The sequence below is a fragment of the Corvus brachyrhynchos genome, unplaced genomic scaffold (assembly GCF_000691975.1).
Source record: "Corvus brachyrhynchos isolate BGI_N302 unplaced genomic scaffold, ASM69197v1 scaffold37, whole genome shotgun sequence".
Classification (NCBI taxonomy): Eukaryota; Metazoa; Chordata; class Aves; order Passeriformes; family Corvidae; genus Corvus; species Corvus brachyrhynchos.
The window spans coordinates 386,541-402,826 of NW_008239289.1; the positions used below are offsets into that span (position 1 = coordinate 386,541).

The window sequence follows — 16,286 nt, forward strand, 5'->3', positions numbered from 1 at the left end:
TACTTAGAGCTGACCCCATGCCAAAGAGTGAAGGTACCAAAGCCCCTTTGATTTTGCAAGGATTTTAGAAATCATGTGAATTATGGATCCTCCCAGAGCAAGAGCCAAGTTTTATAATGTCTCTGCATACCTACCCAGGGCTCAATCCATTTCCTGCAGTGCTTTTGGATGCCCTCTGCATTCACACTCAACTATGTAGCATACCTATATATTCATCCTACAGTTGTTGACTGAAATCACATGCATGGGCATGACAAGTGAGTTCTCTTTATAGAGCCATGGAATCCTTCAGGTTGGAAAATACTGCATTTGCTGATCAGTGACTGAAATGGTCTTTTGGCTGGCAAAAGTTCTCTGTAGAGACAACCATGAAGCACTGTTTCAAAGACAGCTTAACTAACTCACTGACCTTGTGTCTTGTCCTCTCACTACTGGTAAGGTTGTCTCCCATCGTGACCTATCCCATAACTTCACTTCCTTCCTTATACTGTCTTCATGTCAGTGGAATTTGTTTTGCTTTCCTTCATCTGTATCCTATGATCTATCCCAGCACATAGATGGGGATCACAAGCGTCACTCAATTCCTTCTCGCTGCTCTCCCCGTCCTCTGGCTGCGCTGTGCTTTTCAGTGTCAACCTTGGAGACAGCTCCATCTCTAGGGTAACAGACAGCGCAGCTGAAACAGGGAGGTGGCTTTCCTTACCAAATACAGCGTGTTGTCCCATAAAAACATCTTCAGACTAAGCAAGAACACACTGGGAAAAACAAGAGCTTGGGCTGGGGTTAGTCCACAGGAAAAACAGAGGTTGATCACCCTGGTCCTTCTACTTGTACTGTAATTTTAAAAATACTCGATTCCTACACATAATTGTTTTTGGCAATTATAATAATTTCAAAATATTTTGTTTTTTTCTGTTCCCATTTTTCTGAAAATAATTTAAATTTTTTTTCAGTTCTGCAAAACAAATCTATTGTATCATAACTGCATAAATCATACAGCAACAATCACCTATTCTATGAATTAAAAGTGAAAAACTTTCCATGCAAATGTTTAACAAGAGCAGGAAATTTTAATCTATTTAGAATAGTGTAAAAGAACAATTTAAAGGTCGTTTATTTCTCCTGCTTGAAATAATAATGATGAATGATGCAATTACTTCCTAGAATTTTTAATGCATTCAGCTATGTTTGAAATCATTAAAATTGTTTGAGTTCTGAAGAATTCATTATAACTGAAAAAAAAATGCCTTATATCTATTAATTCCAGGTGCAAGAACATTATGAACTTTTTTACTTACCAGTGCATTTTTTGTAAAATAGTTTGCACTAACACAAAACCCACAAAATACAGCTGATGTTTACCATTTAGTAAAATCCACAAAGTTCCACTACCTCTAGGGAAAAGGTGAGATAGCTCCATACAGCAACTGATATACAAGGTAAGAGCTAGTGCTAATATAAAAACGTGCAGCTAAATAAGTAGTTATGTAAAAACTACTCTTTGGCTGGAGCACCAGGATTAAGGAGCCTCCAGCTTTCTGAAACTTTTTGTAACTTGTAGGGATTTTTTGATCTCATCTGAAAACCAGAACTTCCCACAGAGTTCCCTCACATTTATGCCAGAGAATTAGTTCAACACTGTTTCAGAGGAATTATGGGCTCTCAACTCTGCTGCTGTAGTCCCTGATACACACTGGAAATCAATCAACACAAGTACTGCACTCTCTTGTTTTGCCTTGTGAAAAGTGAGGAGCACAAGCAAAAGCAACTATTGCTGCTGCTGACTACATAGCAGTAGCAGCGGCTTCTCTAGCACCATATTTTCTCTCAGTACAAGTATACTCCTCACTTTAAGTGCAGATGCTAAAACAAGATCAAGGATATCATAGCAGTAGAGTAACAACACAAAAAGCATGCCAGTCTATTTCACACAATGGCTAAATACCTACTTCTTGAATATGAATTGAACAAGTGGAAAGGTGTTTGTGATTAAATGTATTTGCAGCTTCTATGTGTTAGAGTAATGTGCTGAAGGAAAGTAAAAGTGACAAGTATAGAAAAATAAATCTAATGTTTAAATGGCTCACATTACACACACTTAGTGCTCCCTGTCAAGCTTTCTCCCAAAGAGCATTATTAATTGCATTTTTCTGATCAACTTCTCTAAGTACTCCATAAACAATGCAAGGTATGATTTTTGGTCATACTCAAGTAGTTACAATTTCAATTTGTGTAAGTATTCTATCAGTATTTTCAAACAAATGTGGCTTCACTCTATTTCATATGACAGTATCAACCACAAGTTTTGTAGGAGGCAAAATGCAAAAATGGCATATATGGGAGGAAGACTCTCACCAAAACCTGCAAATACAAGTGGTAAATGTGGAAAGTGCACATGAGAGTACATCTAGCCCAGCTATGCACTGGATTACTGCATCCGTACACGTAGAGATGTGTGTCTGTGAAGCAGAATGCAGATCTCTAAAAGCATGAAGCAATCAACTGTGCTTGCTGTTCTCTGATTGTCTGCCTGCACACTGGTTTCAAGTATGACTTTTGAAAGAAAAAATTATTCAGAATAAATTTATTCACAACTGCTTACCAAAATGCTAATTCTTTCCAATAAATTGCACTTTAAAAAATACATTTTATTATTCTGCTAGTTACGTATGATTTTATAAATATGTAGCACAGCAACAGCATACCACGTGTAAACAACTTGGCAAACTTATTTAAATTGAAGCTACCCTGAAAGGCTTTTTGGTGTGTAAAGACAAAATTTTAAGTTGGATACCTTTCATGTATCTTCCATAATTGCCAAACTACAAGATCTAGGTGGACAGGTTATTTAGAACAACAGACTATTGGGGCTGGGTTGGGTTCTAGGGCTCAGACCCAGGAAGCCGTGACCAACCCAGAGAGAGTGTCCTGCAAGGGACAGTCTTCCGGAGGTCTACGGTGCTCCCTCAGCCGCCGGGATGCTTCTGCAGAAAGGTGCCTGTCTCAGCAGGCTGTCAGCTCTCTAGTGATTTCAGCAAGACTTCAGCTCTTGTTCTGCAAGGCAAACCCCAGGCTAGACCGGGAGGAGAGAGACAAGAGGCTCATTTAGCAGTTCCACATGAGGCAGTTTTATTAGTCCACACACCACAAAGGGGAGGCTAGGGACGAGCTCTCCAAACTCAAAGGGGGAGAAGGGTAGATCTTACAGGGATACAAGGGTGGGTATGAGAGGGTAGAAGCCAATGAGTTACAAAGAGTCTACATATGGTCTCTCAGAGGATCATGGTTCTTGTTTTCTCTCACCCTCACCGCGAAGTGCTGCCTTTTCCAAGGGGATCTTGCTGGGAAGTTATGCAATCTCTTTATCTCAGCAGGCCTCCTTCCAGGGCAGGGGCTGGGCATACCCCACAACAGACGATTTCGAACTTTTTAACTCTTAAAAGTCCTATTAATTAAACTAATGAATTTGTACTCCTAAATTCATTAAGAATTTATTCAAGGCTTCAGATTAGCACTTAAATCTTGGGTTTACTTGGGTTTTAAAACATTCCTCAGAATATTACTCCTTTCCCTTTCTGCCTCTGTATTAGTTTTGTACATTTTTACAATTCCAAACAGCTTGCTGGTTTGTCATTTCCACCTGTATGTAAGCAAGATTATGAGGCCTCTCACTAAACTAGTTAAATGCTGATGGAAAAGCTGTTATCCTAGTCTTAAGTCAAGAGTGTCCTTGCTTTCTTGATGCTGAGACAGGAAAGTATTATTCTCCACGTGAGCTGAGCAGCTCCTCATGGCACTTTTCCCTATTTCATCAGCAGAGACAAGCCTTGAAAAAGGCCTCACATATCGCCAAATATAACCAGACAATTCCATGCGAATGGATTAACTGATGGTTCTCAAATCAAGGAGACTTTCAATTCTTTCCTTTTCCCCTCAAGAATAAACCTGCCTATTTAAAGGGGAGCAGAGGATTTTTTTTATATGCTACTTCTCATCAGAACTACTTACGCTAGAAAATACTGACCCAGTTTGACAGATTATATTAAAACTAATTGAGCAAGACATACTTTATTATATGTAGAACTGCCTTAGAAACTTCTCTGTGCAGAAAGAAGTTTAGATAAAAGTATAACCAACACAGAAGAAATGCTTGTTTGCTTACTGTTGAAAAAAGTATGTTTTATCAATGCAAAAAAACCCCACAGAGAACAGAATTTCAGGGCACTGACCTGATACTCTTCAGCTATTCCATGTATTCCAGGAAACAGCTATGACACAATGGCTGCTTCTAATCACATGCTGAACTACACTTGGACTGGAGAACTAAAACTGAAAGATAATTATCTACCAAGGCCTGAAACTGTTGAGAGCCTGATAAGGCACTTCATCTACAAAGCACTCAACTACACTGTGATCAAAATAAAGCCAATTTACAAAAAGTGAAATCTAGGTTTGGAAACACAGAGGGGAAAAAAGTAAGCAACACTCTGAAATGAAGAAATGTAGATACTTTGACTACTTACAAAGTTATCCTGAGGCCTTGAGCAGGTAACTTTTCCACAGAATGACCAGGAGATTACAGAGAGCCACAGAAGTGCTTTTAAGGTTAGGAACTTCATTCTTTCACAAATCACGTATTTACTAAGCTTTATTTCTAATTATAAAACATTGAAATTAATTTGCCATGAAAAACATATTTCACCTTCTCGAAGCTGGACTGGTTCTGCAGAGTTTTCACCACTCATTAACACAACAAAGCCTGCAGCTGTTCGGACTGAGGCTTGCCATGTTGACAAGGCAATGGGTGGTTCTTGGCATGGAAAGAGGGCTCTGTTGTTTATTGGTGATCCCATCGTATAAACACACGGCCTAGATGGAAGGAAAAGAGATTGAAGTTGGAATTACAATAAAACAGACTGAATTAAGTTCTATATCGAAAAGATGCTGTTGTACTGAGGTGGTTTCTTTCTTTAACTTCAGCTCTGTAGGTTTCAAACCTGTATGACATGAACCAATCAAAGTACAATCTAACTAATTTAAGACAAAAAAGCAAGATTAATTACAAACTAGAAAACACTACCCCAGTCTTTTCCCTCTCCTGCTTTTGCATGAGTCTTCCAGCCTCAAGCAATAGCTTCCAGTTGGACCCAAAAAGTCAAGGAAGGCTTCTGAGTATCTTGTGATGATGCCACTGCAGGGCTTCACCAATACCTGTGATACCTCCCTGCTATCATCCAGTAGTGCTTTCACTATCATTAATCCAATCTCCTGGATTAGCAACCTGGAAGCTCATGCAAATTCAGCACTAGATCTGGTTCTGAGTCTTCCTTAGTCCAAGCCTCAATAAATCCTGATATTTTTACATTTAATCTTACAGGTACTGCACCCTAGCTCACCTGTCTTTGGGAATCTCAATCACAGGAAATATAATACAAAGAATGAATTTCTTTCCTATCAACTTCAGCCTCCTTGCTTCTCACATAGCAATCTTCCTTGTAGTATTGCTCTTTTTGCGGTTTCTCTAACCTGCTCCCTGGCAGAACCTCTCTGTCTAGTAACCTTTTCCAATTTCAGCTGCAGTATTTCATGCCAGTCAATTTCTTACTACCCACTTAGCTACAGCTGGGAAGGTAGCAAGGCCTTTCACTAACTCCTTCTGTCTTGCTGGTGGATGGACTTAATGATTCCTGGTTTACTTATTTTTTTGCATTTTTTAGTTTTATCTTAATTCCTATTACTTGCATAACAACACCACTTATCTTAAGGGAAAAAAAGCTATTTTTTCAATTATAAATTATATAAAAAACCCACAGTCAATAGGTTTCTCCAGTAAAAGAAAGAAAATCTTGAAAGCATCACTTCACTACACTGAATTTTTTAAAACCTATGATATTTAAAGTTAAATATTATGGGAGCAAAACAGATTATTTTGTGAACACTTGAGGCTAAAAATATTCTGATCAGTATCTTTCACCACTTAAGTTTAAAAATCAAAACACTTTAGAAAGTAGGAGACAAGTTGTTAGGGCAAAACTGATTTTGCAATGGCTAAGATATTAGCATCTTATTTACTCTCCTCCAACCTGCTTTTCCTTTCAAGCTATTCCTTCTCTAAAGCCAACTTCAAACTATACAGAGAAAAAGAACTTGGAAATACTGACAGTCACAGATGAAATATATTCTGAAGATATTTTTGCCCTCTTGTCTTGTCATTGCTATCTGTGCTATTAGATCCAGAGCTGTCCTTGGCACAATCAAGTTACTGTGGCTTAACTAATAGCAGGCCAGCTGATCTTCCAGCAAAACAGGGATGAAAGGTGCAATTTAAGAAGGCCTTGAGAAACATGGGCCAGTATTCCCAGTGAACAGCCACCCAGACTACTGGAGAAATCAAGTACTAGTTGTGGTACTGTTTGGTTTTGTCAAAGCAGCAGGGTTTTCTGGCATCTAAATCACACCAACTTTTTTATTCTGCCTTAAAAATTTACATATCTGCAAGGTGCCAGTGATTGTCATCAGATTCCATCAGAGCAGGTATTCTTGCTCACAGTGAGAAATATGGGTATTACTGACTGTTGAAAAAAAACACCCATATTTCCCATTGTCAATAATACCCATATTTCCCATTGTGTTCCTTTTAGTCAGGACAACTAATTCAGAGGAGATAATTTAAAATTTTTACAAATATTTGTTTGTTGCCTTCCACATTTCCAGGAATATCAAATCCATTTATTTTGTACTCAGGGTCTGCCTATTTCTTAAAATTTTTTTTTTTACTTCTCCATTCTATTCATGCCATTTGTTAGTTTTTAGAAATCACCTCATATCACATGAGTAATCCAACAAACTCCAAACTGCTTCATTAATTGCTCAAATATAACTGTTCAACACTGGGAACAAAATTATACAAAATAATTGTAGAGAATTCCTCACAGTTGAGGGTAGCCTCTTAGGATTTAGTCTGTGATGTACCAGGGTTCTGGACTATCTTATTCTACCAAACCTTGCCTACGAAGAAAACCAAATTCTTTATTTCCTTCCTGAATTTCCAGTTTCCAAGAGCCCAGAACGATGCTTACTCATGCCACTGAAAAACAAACATCTATTTTCATGACACATTTTCTAATTTGTAGTAAATAACTCTACCTTCCAAACTAACCTCAGTAGTATTTTCCAAACAAATCTTACTCTCTTCTCTTTCCCCCTCTATTTATTTTCAGTTAGATTGGCTGCCTAATATGCCTTATTACCCAGATGTACATATTACACACCTGTGTCATCATACCAGAGATGGAAGGAACTAGCATTCAACTTTAGAGAGGTCAAGAGTGTCCCTTTCATCAAGTGTGTTTTGGTAGGCTTCCTGGTCATTCCTTTATACTTCCCCTCCTTCCCTCTTTCCACTAGCACAAGTTAGCTCTGTGGTTGACTTTTTGTTTGGCCCCAAAAGCTCAGACAGGGAAATGCTGAAATTCCATGTATTCCGTTCCTGTACTAAAACCAGAAGTGTACCCTGCTCTGATAACATTTGCATACACATATCTGAACTTGCCTAAACTCATCCTACACAGCTTTGTTTCAGCTGTTTTTTTTGGTGTATTATATATCATTCTTTAAAACAAATAAAATGCAAGCCTTGATAAAATTGTGCATAAGCTAAATTTCAAAACATTGTACTAGTGTTAAATTAGAAGAAACATATAGGAAGTGTACTTTGAGAAGCAGTACTTCGTTATTTACTTTTCTCCAGGGTTGGAACCACAGTATAGACTCCTTTGGCAAAGGATTTGACATCTGTCTAAAAAAGCATCATGTGCATAATTTTGAACAATTTGAAGAATCCTCCTATGGCAACACGATGAGATTTACCATTATGTTTATGGGCTCATCACACATAGAATTTGATTTTAAAAAGATACCAAGAAAGATTCTAATGACTGTGGTATGAAAATTCATTTTCTGACAGGCATTAGTTTTTGGAATACCCTATGCAAACCTGAAAATAAATCAGTTTATACTATTTTTTACCATCAAACTGCTGGATCCCTGTCAAGCCTGCTTTTTCTGCTCCATTATTGATCCATAAAATTCCATCCATTTGTGTACAACTGCCATGAAATGTCACTAAAGTAAGAACAATGCTTTGCAATGAAAGGATCATAAGGAGTCAAAACTGTTTGCGATTTAGATGCTTAAAAGAAACATCCAAATGCTCAAAACACACAGACGAGGAGTCCTATACCAGCTGAGTGTTGCTAACATTGTTAGTAGGGCAGGTGGACATAGACACGTGATCACAGGCAACTGCCCTACCTTCACGTGCAGTCAAAATTCAGAATTTTCAGATCTAAGGGTACTATAAGGAGTTATATTTCCTAAACTCATACCAAAAATAACTCCTCAGGGAAAAGGAGGGGAAAGAAATAATGAACATGACTTAGACATTTCTGGACTTGACGGTACTTATAGATTAGTAGCAGAATTCCCCAACCACCACAAATACAATTAAAAGGCCTCATTTTCCTCACCAACAGAGATGCTAGTGAGAAGACTTAATTTATATTAGCATAACTGAAATAAAAGGTAACCATGTATCTCTTGTTTGGGAATGAACAGCAAGTATTCAATTAGGTCAAATTTGTTCCTTATCTTCCAACTTTGTTCCTGTTTTTTAGACATCATAAAGAAATAATAGCCATTAAAATCCACCTTTGAACATTGTAATAAAACAATTACAGTTGTAGGAATCAAGAGTGAACTGTAGTTTCCCTTCTATAAAATGCTTATATTGAAGGCTTCTATAAATACCTATTACTTTTCACTAACACTAGATACAATGCCAGTTCTTCTTTCAGTCTGTAGTCCATTTGCTATCATCAATGTACTTAACATTATAGATGAAGGAGATTTTGAAAGTTGATTATTAGAGACTAAACGGAAAAGACTGCATTTCTAAGCTGATTACAATATTGATAAAGGACTAGTTGTGAAGTAATTCCATTAAATGTTATGTATATTGAACTTCATGCTGTGTAGGCCAGGAAGGAAAAAGAACACAAAGTAATACAGTGAAAATAACCTGTCATTCATACCTTTTCTTACCCTAAATGATAATTCCCTATTCCCTGCACACACTTTTTGAAATACACACAAGTTATTTACTCCCAATCAGAAGGAGCACACACAAACACTAAGACAGGCCTGAGATCTTCAAGTCCATTGGGGCTTCACAAGCAGAGACTTTGTCTGCTCTTCTACCGGACAGCAAAAGGATTCAAACCAAGAATTAAACGAAAACTGTGGAAGAGTGTACTCATCGTCTTCACAGTTGCTCAGCAATTACATGATTCTCCATTCTTGCACCTTTTTAAATTTATTGCATACAAAGTTTTCAGCAAATAGTTACATACCTGCCACTCTGGTCTGTAGTCCATGCAACAGATCTTCCCTCTGGTTTGGTTTTGTACCATATTCTTATTGCATGAGGAAAGTCTGCTGGAGTCTGAATTCCTGATTTCCTTATCTCCAGGCTCCAGGTGCCAGTACTAAACACAAGCTCCCCACAGCCAGGTGCCTGGCTACAGAGAGTAGAATAGTGTAACTGTTCCTTCCAGCGATCCGCAGGTAAAGTCACAAGTTCATGTACAATCTGGTTCCTGAGATTTTCCAGCTCCTGTGAAACACCAGTTAGCTTGGCAGGCCTTATAAGTTTTTCAATGCCTGACACAGCAGCAACATCTACCTCTTCAACCTTTAGCACAGCTAAATCACAGCAATCCAATACCAGCAGAAAATCCTTGTTTCCATGATTCTCTATGTCACAGGGGTCCTTTGAACTAGAAATCCCAGAAGCCTGTTCATTGTTGCTATGGTTACTACTTTCATCAGCAGTAGCTTCTTCTTCTTTACCACTGATAGCAAAATCGTTATATTCCGTTTTAGATGAACAGGTAGGCACATTTATCATAGGAATGTGGCAGGGTTCAGATGCCCTCATTTCACAGGTTTCATCAAACTGTGACTGGCAGCATTCTTTCCCAGCACTGCTGGTTTTCCTGTGTTGGCTCCCAGTCTCCAAGAACAAAACTATGCTGCCTTCAATAACTTTACCTTTAAAATCCACATCCAAGTCCAGTACATAGTGCTTTACAAGCATGTAGCTAGTATTTGCCAGTAAGGGCAAGTCATCCTTCATGGGGTCTAGCTGTGTCTCCATGTTCGTCTATTGGGCAACAGCTTTACAATGCTTTAGACAATTCTTATATATGATGACTCCAGAAGGAGAATATTCAGCCTCCCAATGCCAAAAGCAATTTTGAATAAGATTAGGATATTAAAATTGTAGTTTCTCCACCTCTTGCGTTCTAAAAAAAAGAAAAAAAAAGAAAGGAAATCATCTCACAACCATTTCTGAAATGCACTAATTCTAAAACCCATTTAAAGTCCAGTTGCCTTTATTACAAACAGTGCAGCTAAAGGGTCATTGTATCTCCACAGAATGGCGTCAGGCTAGAATGGCTTCAGGATTTGCTGTCAAGAACCACTGGCTGTATTTTTCAGTTAAGAACGCAAATGAAAGTATTTTAGACAGCTTTTACAAATCAATAGAAACAACCCTTACCACAGTCAACTTGTATTGACTCTTGACTCTCTTCACTCACAAAAATCCTGCACCGTTTTTTTTTTTAAAGTTGCATTTTTTCAAATGTATCAAAAGATAGTGATATATTTCTACTGGAATTTTAAATAACAAGAGTAAGTATGAATCGCCTCATATGTCTTAAATTTTTAGAGCAATAAATTCCTATATAAAATGCATGTCCACAGATTAATATACTTTCCACATTACAACAACTCTCATATCAGCACTTCTAGTAAATTACAAGAAAATAAGCCAATTTACAAGGAGTGCATTCCAAGTATTCCTTTGAGATTGCTCATGAAGATTTTTTAAATCTATAATTAAATACTTAAGGTATGTAATTACATTTTTGTAGCTGGGAATTCACAACACTCAGAATAGCGCCTTATAGAAAACAAAGTGTCTTTTCACTGGAAAATATGTAAATACCTAGAAAGGCACAAAAATATTAAAATGCACCAATATTTGTTGCAACAATAAGCAGAAGTTTATCACAGAAGCTAAACTGACATTCATTCTCTGTTTTGCTATGACCACTGAGCTAAAATCATGCACTTTTAGCCCACTTAAGTCCTTTTCATCCGCTTTCTAGACAAGGAATAGAAATCAAGAGGATGGAATACAGACAGTTCTCTCCCGGGCATTTCAGTGACACTCATCAGCAGCAGCCGGGCCTGCTTCTAAGTGCCTTAAGAGAACAGATACTCCATTGAGACATTATTTCACAGTTTTACACCTCATCATAGACTTCACCATCCAAAGCCAATTTTTGTGTAGACCTCAAAGTCAGCACAGACAAGCACCCAGACTCCCCCAAGACTTGTTATATGTTTTATAGGAATCCAGGCCATGCTATCAAGCTACTATCTCTAAGTGAAACACTTGGCAAGAAATTGTCTATACAGATCCCTAAATTAGTTTCACAAAAGCACAAAAACATAGCAAGTATCTCCCTACCTCAATGGCTTTCTAGTAGTCAAAAACAACTCTTACAGGGCTCTCTTCGAAGACAAACTGAGAAAAATCCCCCTTTCAATTTTTAACAATCTTACAGTATTTCTGCAACCATACCAGGGAACAAGCTCACATCAGAAGGTTCTCTTTCACTGAAATAGCTCAGTAAATTCAGGCAACATGAGCAATGTATCTGTGATGTCTGTGTGTTACACTGTGGACTGAACTTGATGTTATCTGGATTTTTTTTCTGAATACCAAAATCTCATGACTGCTAGCAGGTCAGGTAATTATTGGTGATAGAGAAAAGAAATAAAGTGACTTGGTGGGGAAAAACCCAACACTGAACTAACATTCAGATTCTGTTTTGCACAAACACATGTTTAATTTGTAAATATGTATAATATAATACTGACATCATCTACAAAATGTGAGTACTATATTATGCACTCAAGCATAGGGAGGAGAGGCCAGCCTTGGGATGAGGCAATTAGGGAAGGTTACCTGCTATACCCCAGTACCTGACTGGGTGTGTACAGAAAATGTAGGCAGCCTCTCCCTAGAGGGCCATGGAGAAAAGACAAGTAAAAAAACTTCAGCTGTCTTGCCAATACAACTATGCTCCGTGCATTCCAAGGCATTACATTGAGCAAATTTTCTAAAACCGCAGAAATTTATTGTTTTTTGTATTCAATAGAGCTGCTTTTTCTTGTTACTGAACTGAAACACTAAATGAAAAGGGAAGGAGGAAATAAAGAGTAAGAACAGGAATATACCATTTTAAGTATAAGAATACCAAAATATACTCCCAGGGAACAGTGTTCTCCGCATTTGCAATAGAAGACCACTATAGAAGATCTTTTCTTTAAGCCACTTTAAATAACAATAATAATCTTCAGCCACAGAATTTCACAATATTTACCAAAATAAACCAAAAGGACTTAAACATAAGATTAGTTAAGTTTTCTGGCACATACATAAAATATTCATACAAAACACTTGTTAACATTAAAAACAGCACTACAGTCAAAGTGTGCTTTCATTATTTTCTCTACAGATATTAATCTACCCTAATTGAAAAGGGTTTCTGCAATGATATTCCAGAGGACTTAGTGTGCCCTCTTGTGTGCAGGTAATGTTACCCCTCTGTGCAGTAAATCAGCTGAGCACATACGCAATAAAATTCACTCTAAAATTACAAGTCATTATAAAATATGAACAACATACACTGCCTTTAAACTATTCTTTTTACAACTTCAGACTCACATCAACCCAAAATTTTTATAAGTATAATCAGTGCTAACACAATGTATTTTCCAGATTTCTTTTTTAAAGCAAATATTAATAGAGCTGCAAAACAGTTGTGCATTTTAATCCTGCTTTATTTAACCTGCTTAATAAGCAAGAAACTTAATGGTAAAAGGATGTACTTCTTGAAAACACACAGCATTTACAGGGGAGAAAAATAAAAAAAAAAAACAAAACGCCAGTAATAAGGTTATCCAGAATTTAGAACAATTGAGTAGAAATAATAATACATACATGGTGATAGTCACCTAATTAAGAGATAGAAATATAATTTAGTGTTTCATTTGGGCTCAAAGTCATGTTACATAAAAATTAACTTGACATGAAATTAATAGATGGATTGTCTTGAACAGCACTGCTAATTTTAGGACATTCAAATACATAGATAAATGCTTGTGTCCCAGACAAGACGGGTATCTACCCCAACTTCAGGCTCTGGTTGGCTTATCAAATATTGGATTTTAGCCACCTCGGGAAATTATCCATTTTATTCAAGAAGAAAAGACAAGAATTAACCATTTATTTGGATGCTGAAATAGATAGTGGACACTTAAATAGACAGCCTTTTTATTATCAAGAAAAAAAGTCAAAGATCAGGGCACTGAATGACCACACACACAACCTCTGTAGCAATGAAACAACACAGGAATCACATTAAAGCAAACCTGAAACAAAGCCAAGTGGAAAAAAAAATGCAAGCAAAAAATGATAAAGGAAGGATGCACTTAGGCAAAAGAGGAGAATAAAAATTACAACAGAAAGTAGTATCAGAGTTAAAAGGTGTATATAAAATGACTTTTTAAAAGAAAATCTTAAAAGGACCATTCTCAAAACACATAACTGAACAGGACAAAATTATTTATATGTATATATATTGTTACATTTATTTAAAGTCTAGGTATCTGTACATTTGCTTTCAATCAGTAATGCTAGTTCAACAATGTTGTAAAACAACATTCTGATCCTTTGTTCGAAATTCAGCATCTACACATAGCCTGTCCCTCATTGGTCCAATGTGACTAAACCACTGAGATGATATGCAGAAAATGTATGTGTGTACTCACAGAAGGAAAAAGTTGTAATGACAGGTACTAGAGATCCGTGAGGAGAAAAAAGGTAGCTGTGCAACTATCAAATATGTAAACTCCATGCTCTTCTTTGTTTAGACTGTGATGTCTTTTCATAAATATGTGATAATTTGGGGAGTTTAACTGAACAGGCTGTAAATAATTACTTAATTTACCATTTGATTCCAACTGCATTTGAATAAATACAACTTTATGGTGTCTTTTCTTCAACCAAGTCTTCCCAAAAATGTAAACAAATCATAATATTATTATCTCTCCAACATGATTACTACTGCAGGTACTATAGTACAGCCCATCAAAATCCTAAGCAGAATCAATAGGACCTGCAGTGGTATGCAAATTTACCAGTCAAGCCTAGGTAAACAAAGGAAGTATTCTTTCCTACAAAGGACTCTTTCCTACATTTTTTGTGACAAATTGAGTACAGATTGACAAGGAGCGTAAAAAACTTAACTCCCAAACTTATGTACAATCATAGAACTAATTCAGTCTAGAGTTTGTCATTCATTCTGGATTTCTTCTCATTTTTCCTTAACAGGTTAAGAGAACAAACTCTAGTCATGGTGTTGATATAATACAAGAGACATGCTACCTCACCTTCTGAAGCAATATCCTTGCTGTACACCTTGGAAGTTCTCTGCACATCTTCAAGCTTTGTGTATGCAAACAGTACATCTTTTACTACTGCTTCATAAATACACTGTTCTGAGAAATACTCTTTGGATTTGGTATGATAAGTTCTTCATCATCTTACACATATATCAAGGTACTGGCATCACAGAAAAGAAACATTATTTTTGCATCTTTTTTTGAGATACTTCTCTTATTCAACATTGTCTTCTGTAGTATTTTTTGCTGTATTATACCCATAATATGAGTATTTAATTTCTGGGCAAGTAATGCATTTCACTTTTAGAAAAGGAGGTTCACTAGCTGAATTCTAGGCATGAAAAAAAAAGTACTAGAAATTGCAAAGCTACTACAGAGTCCTGGCAATCATTTCACAAACAGTAGTTCATGTCATACTCCTTCCACACACAGAGATGTAAAAAATTACTAGTATGTTTTAAAAATAGACCTTACATTCAATCCATCTTTCTTATCAAATGTACTTTATAAGTAATAAAATTACAGGGCAAGCTGACTATTTAGTTTTATGTTTTAATATTTTAGAAGACAGATGTTCGCAAAAGAAAAAACAATAACAGCAGATGGTGGCCAACATTAACAGAGTCAGTCCTGATCACCAGCACATAACAGAGTTGCATAAAAGACACAAAGAATGGGAAACAGGAGAGAAATTATCCTTCGGGGAATTATATTTGTATAACATTGTTTTTCCACTCAATACAAAAATGCAGGTGCTCTGGGGTTCAGTCTGGACCGGGCGTAGACGAAGACAGACGGTGACGAGAGATCTCTATAGTCAGATCTTGGAACATGCGGTTTATTGCAAAGGGCATGGGTATAGGGGCACTGCTTAGAGCTGCCAGACTCAGCTCGGAGCAGGCCCAGGAGAGCAAGAGAGTAAGCGGGTAAGTAAAGAGAGAGAGAGAGCAAGAGAGGAATGAGAGTGAAGAAGAAGTAGAGAGTGTAGTAAGAGTAAGAGTAAGAGTGTGAGTAAGAGTGTCTGAAGTCCTGGTTACAATACAATAAATCATCTTCTGTACTGAATATTCTAATTGTCACTAACCAATCTAATACAAGATACAAATCCTATAGCATTTACATACAGCCTATAAGAGTTCTTATATTACCATAGAGTGTTACATCTTAACTTCTAAAAACTACTCTTTGGACCCCTTCTGCTGAGCTAGTAGGGTCTGCTCTGACCCTTGGACCTGCCTGCAAGCAGAGGGTATTGTTCAATCAAGAGGGGATTACCTTCAGTCGGCCATACCATTGTTTTCCAGTTGTTCAGTAACTAAGACTTGGTATTTCAAAAGTGGCTTTCATTTCGATGTCGCCTGTAGTTTTCATATTCCCAAAATCTTTTGTCAGGCAATCATATTTATAAGGCTTTCCTGTTTCATCTTCCCCAACACAAAAAGAATCAGCCCGAGTTAGAATCACAGGTCTCTGAAAGCAAATACGAGAAAAAAAGTTTCCAGGCAACATAAAATACAGTTGCAAAGTAGACAAGATTAAGCTTCCTAGAAATATCTATTTAAAAAAAAAGTTTCTTTTCGATAGGCAATACACTGTAACTCATAGTCTTGGGTTTTACAGTTAAGAGGAAAAAGGAAATAAAGAGATAGGGAAGAACTTGGAAATATAATTCTGTCCAGTGAAAG

At 37.0% G+C, this 16,286-nt stretch overlaps 1 protein-coding gene across 18 annotated transcripts in view; it reads right to left on the minus strand.

The window, feature by feature from the left end:
* The window catches only part of CUNH9orf3 (chromosome unknown C9orf3 homolog), a 219,043-nt gene extending 203,126 nt beyond the window's left edge, over window positions 1-15,917 (minus strand). For 16 of the 18 annotated variants that reach the window (XR_001864014.1, XR_001864015.1, XR_001864012.1 and 13 more), the window contains exons 1-3: window positions 15,877-15,917; window positions 9,411-10,364; window positions 4,703-4,869 (exon numbers count right to left, since the gene is read on the minus strand). Coding sequence is in view for 11 of the 18 variants with exons in the window: in XM_017740426.1 (XP_017595915.1) it covers window positions 4,703-4,869; window positions 9,411-10,216 (973 nt within the window). In the remaining 7 variants the exon portion in view is untranslated. Of the gene's footprint in view, window positions 1-4,702; window positions 4,870-9,410; window positions 10,365-14,589; window positions 14,797-15,876 lie in introns of those variants that run through there. The other 2 variants (XM_017740424.1, XM_017740423.1) reach the window with 2 other exon arrangements.
* Window positions 15,918-16,286: the final 369 nt, after the last annotated feature.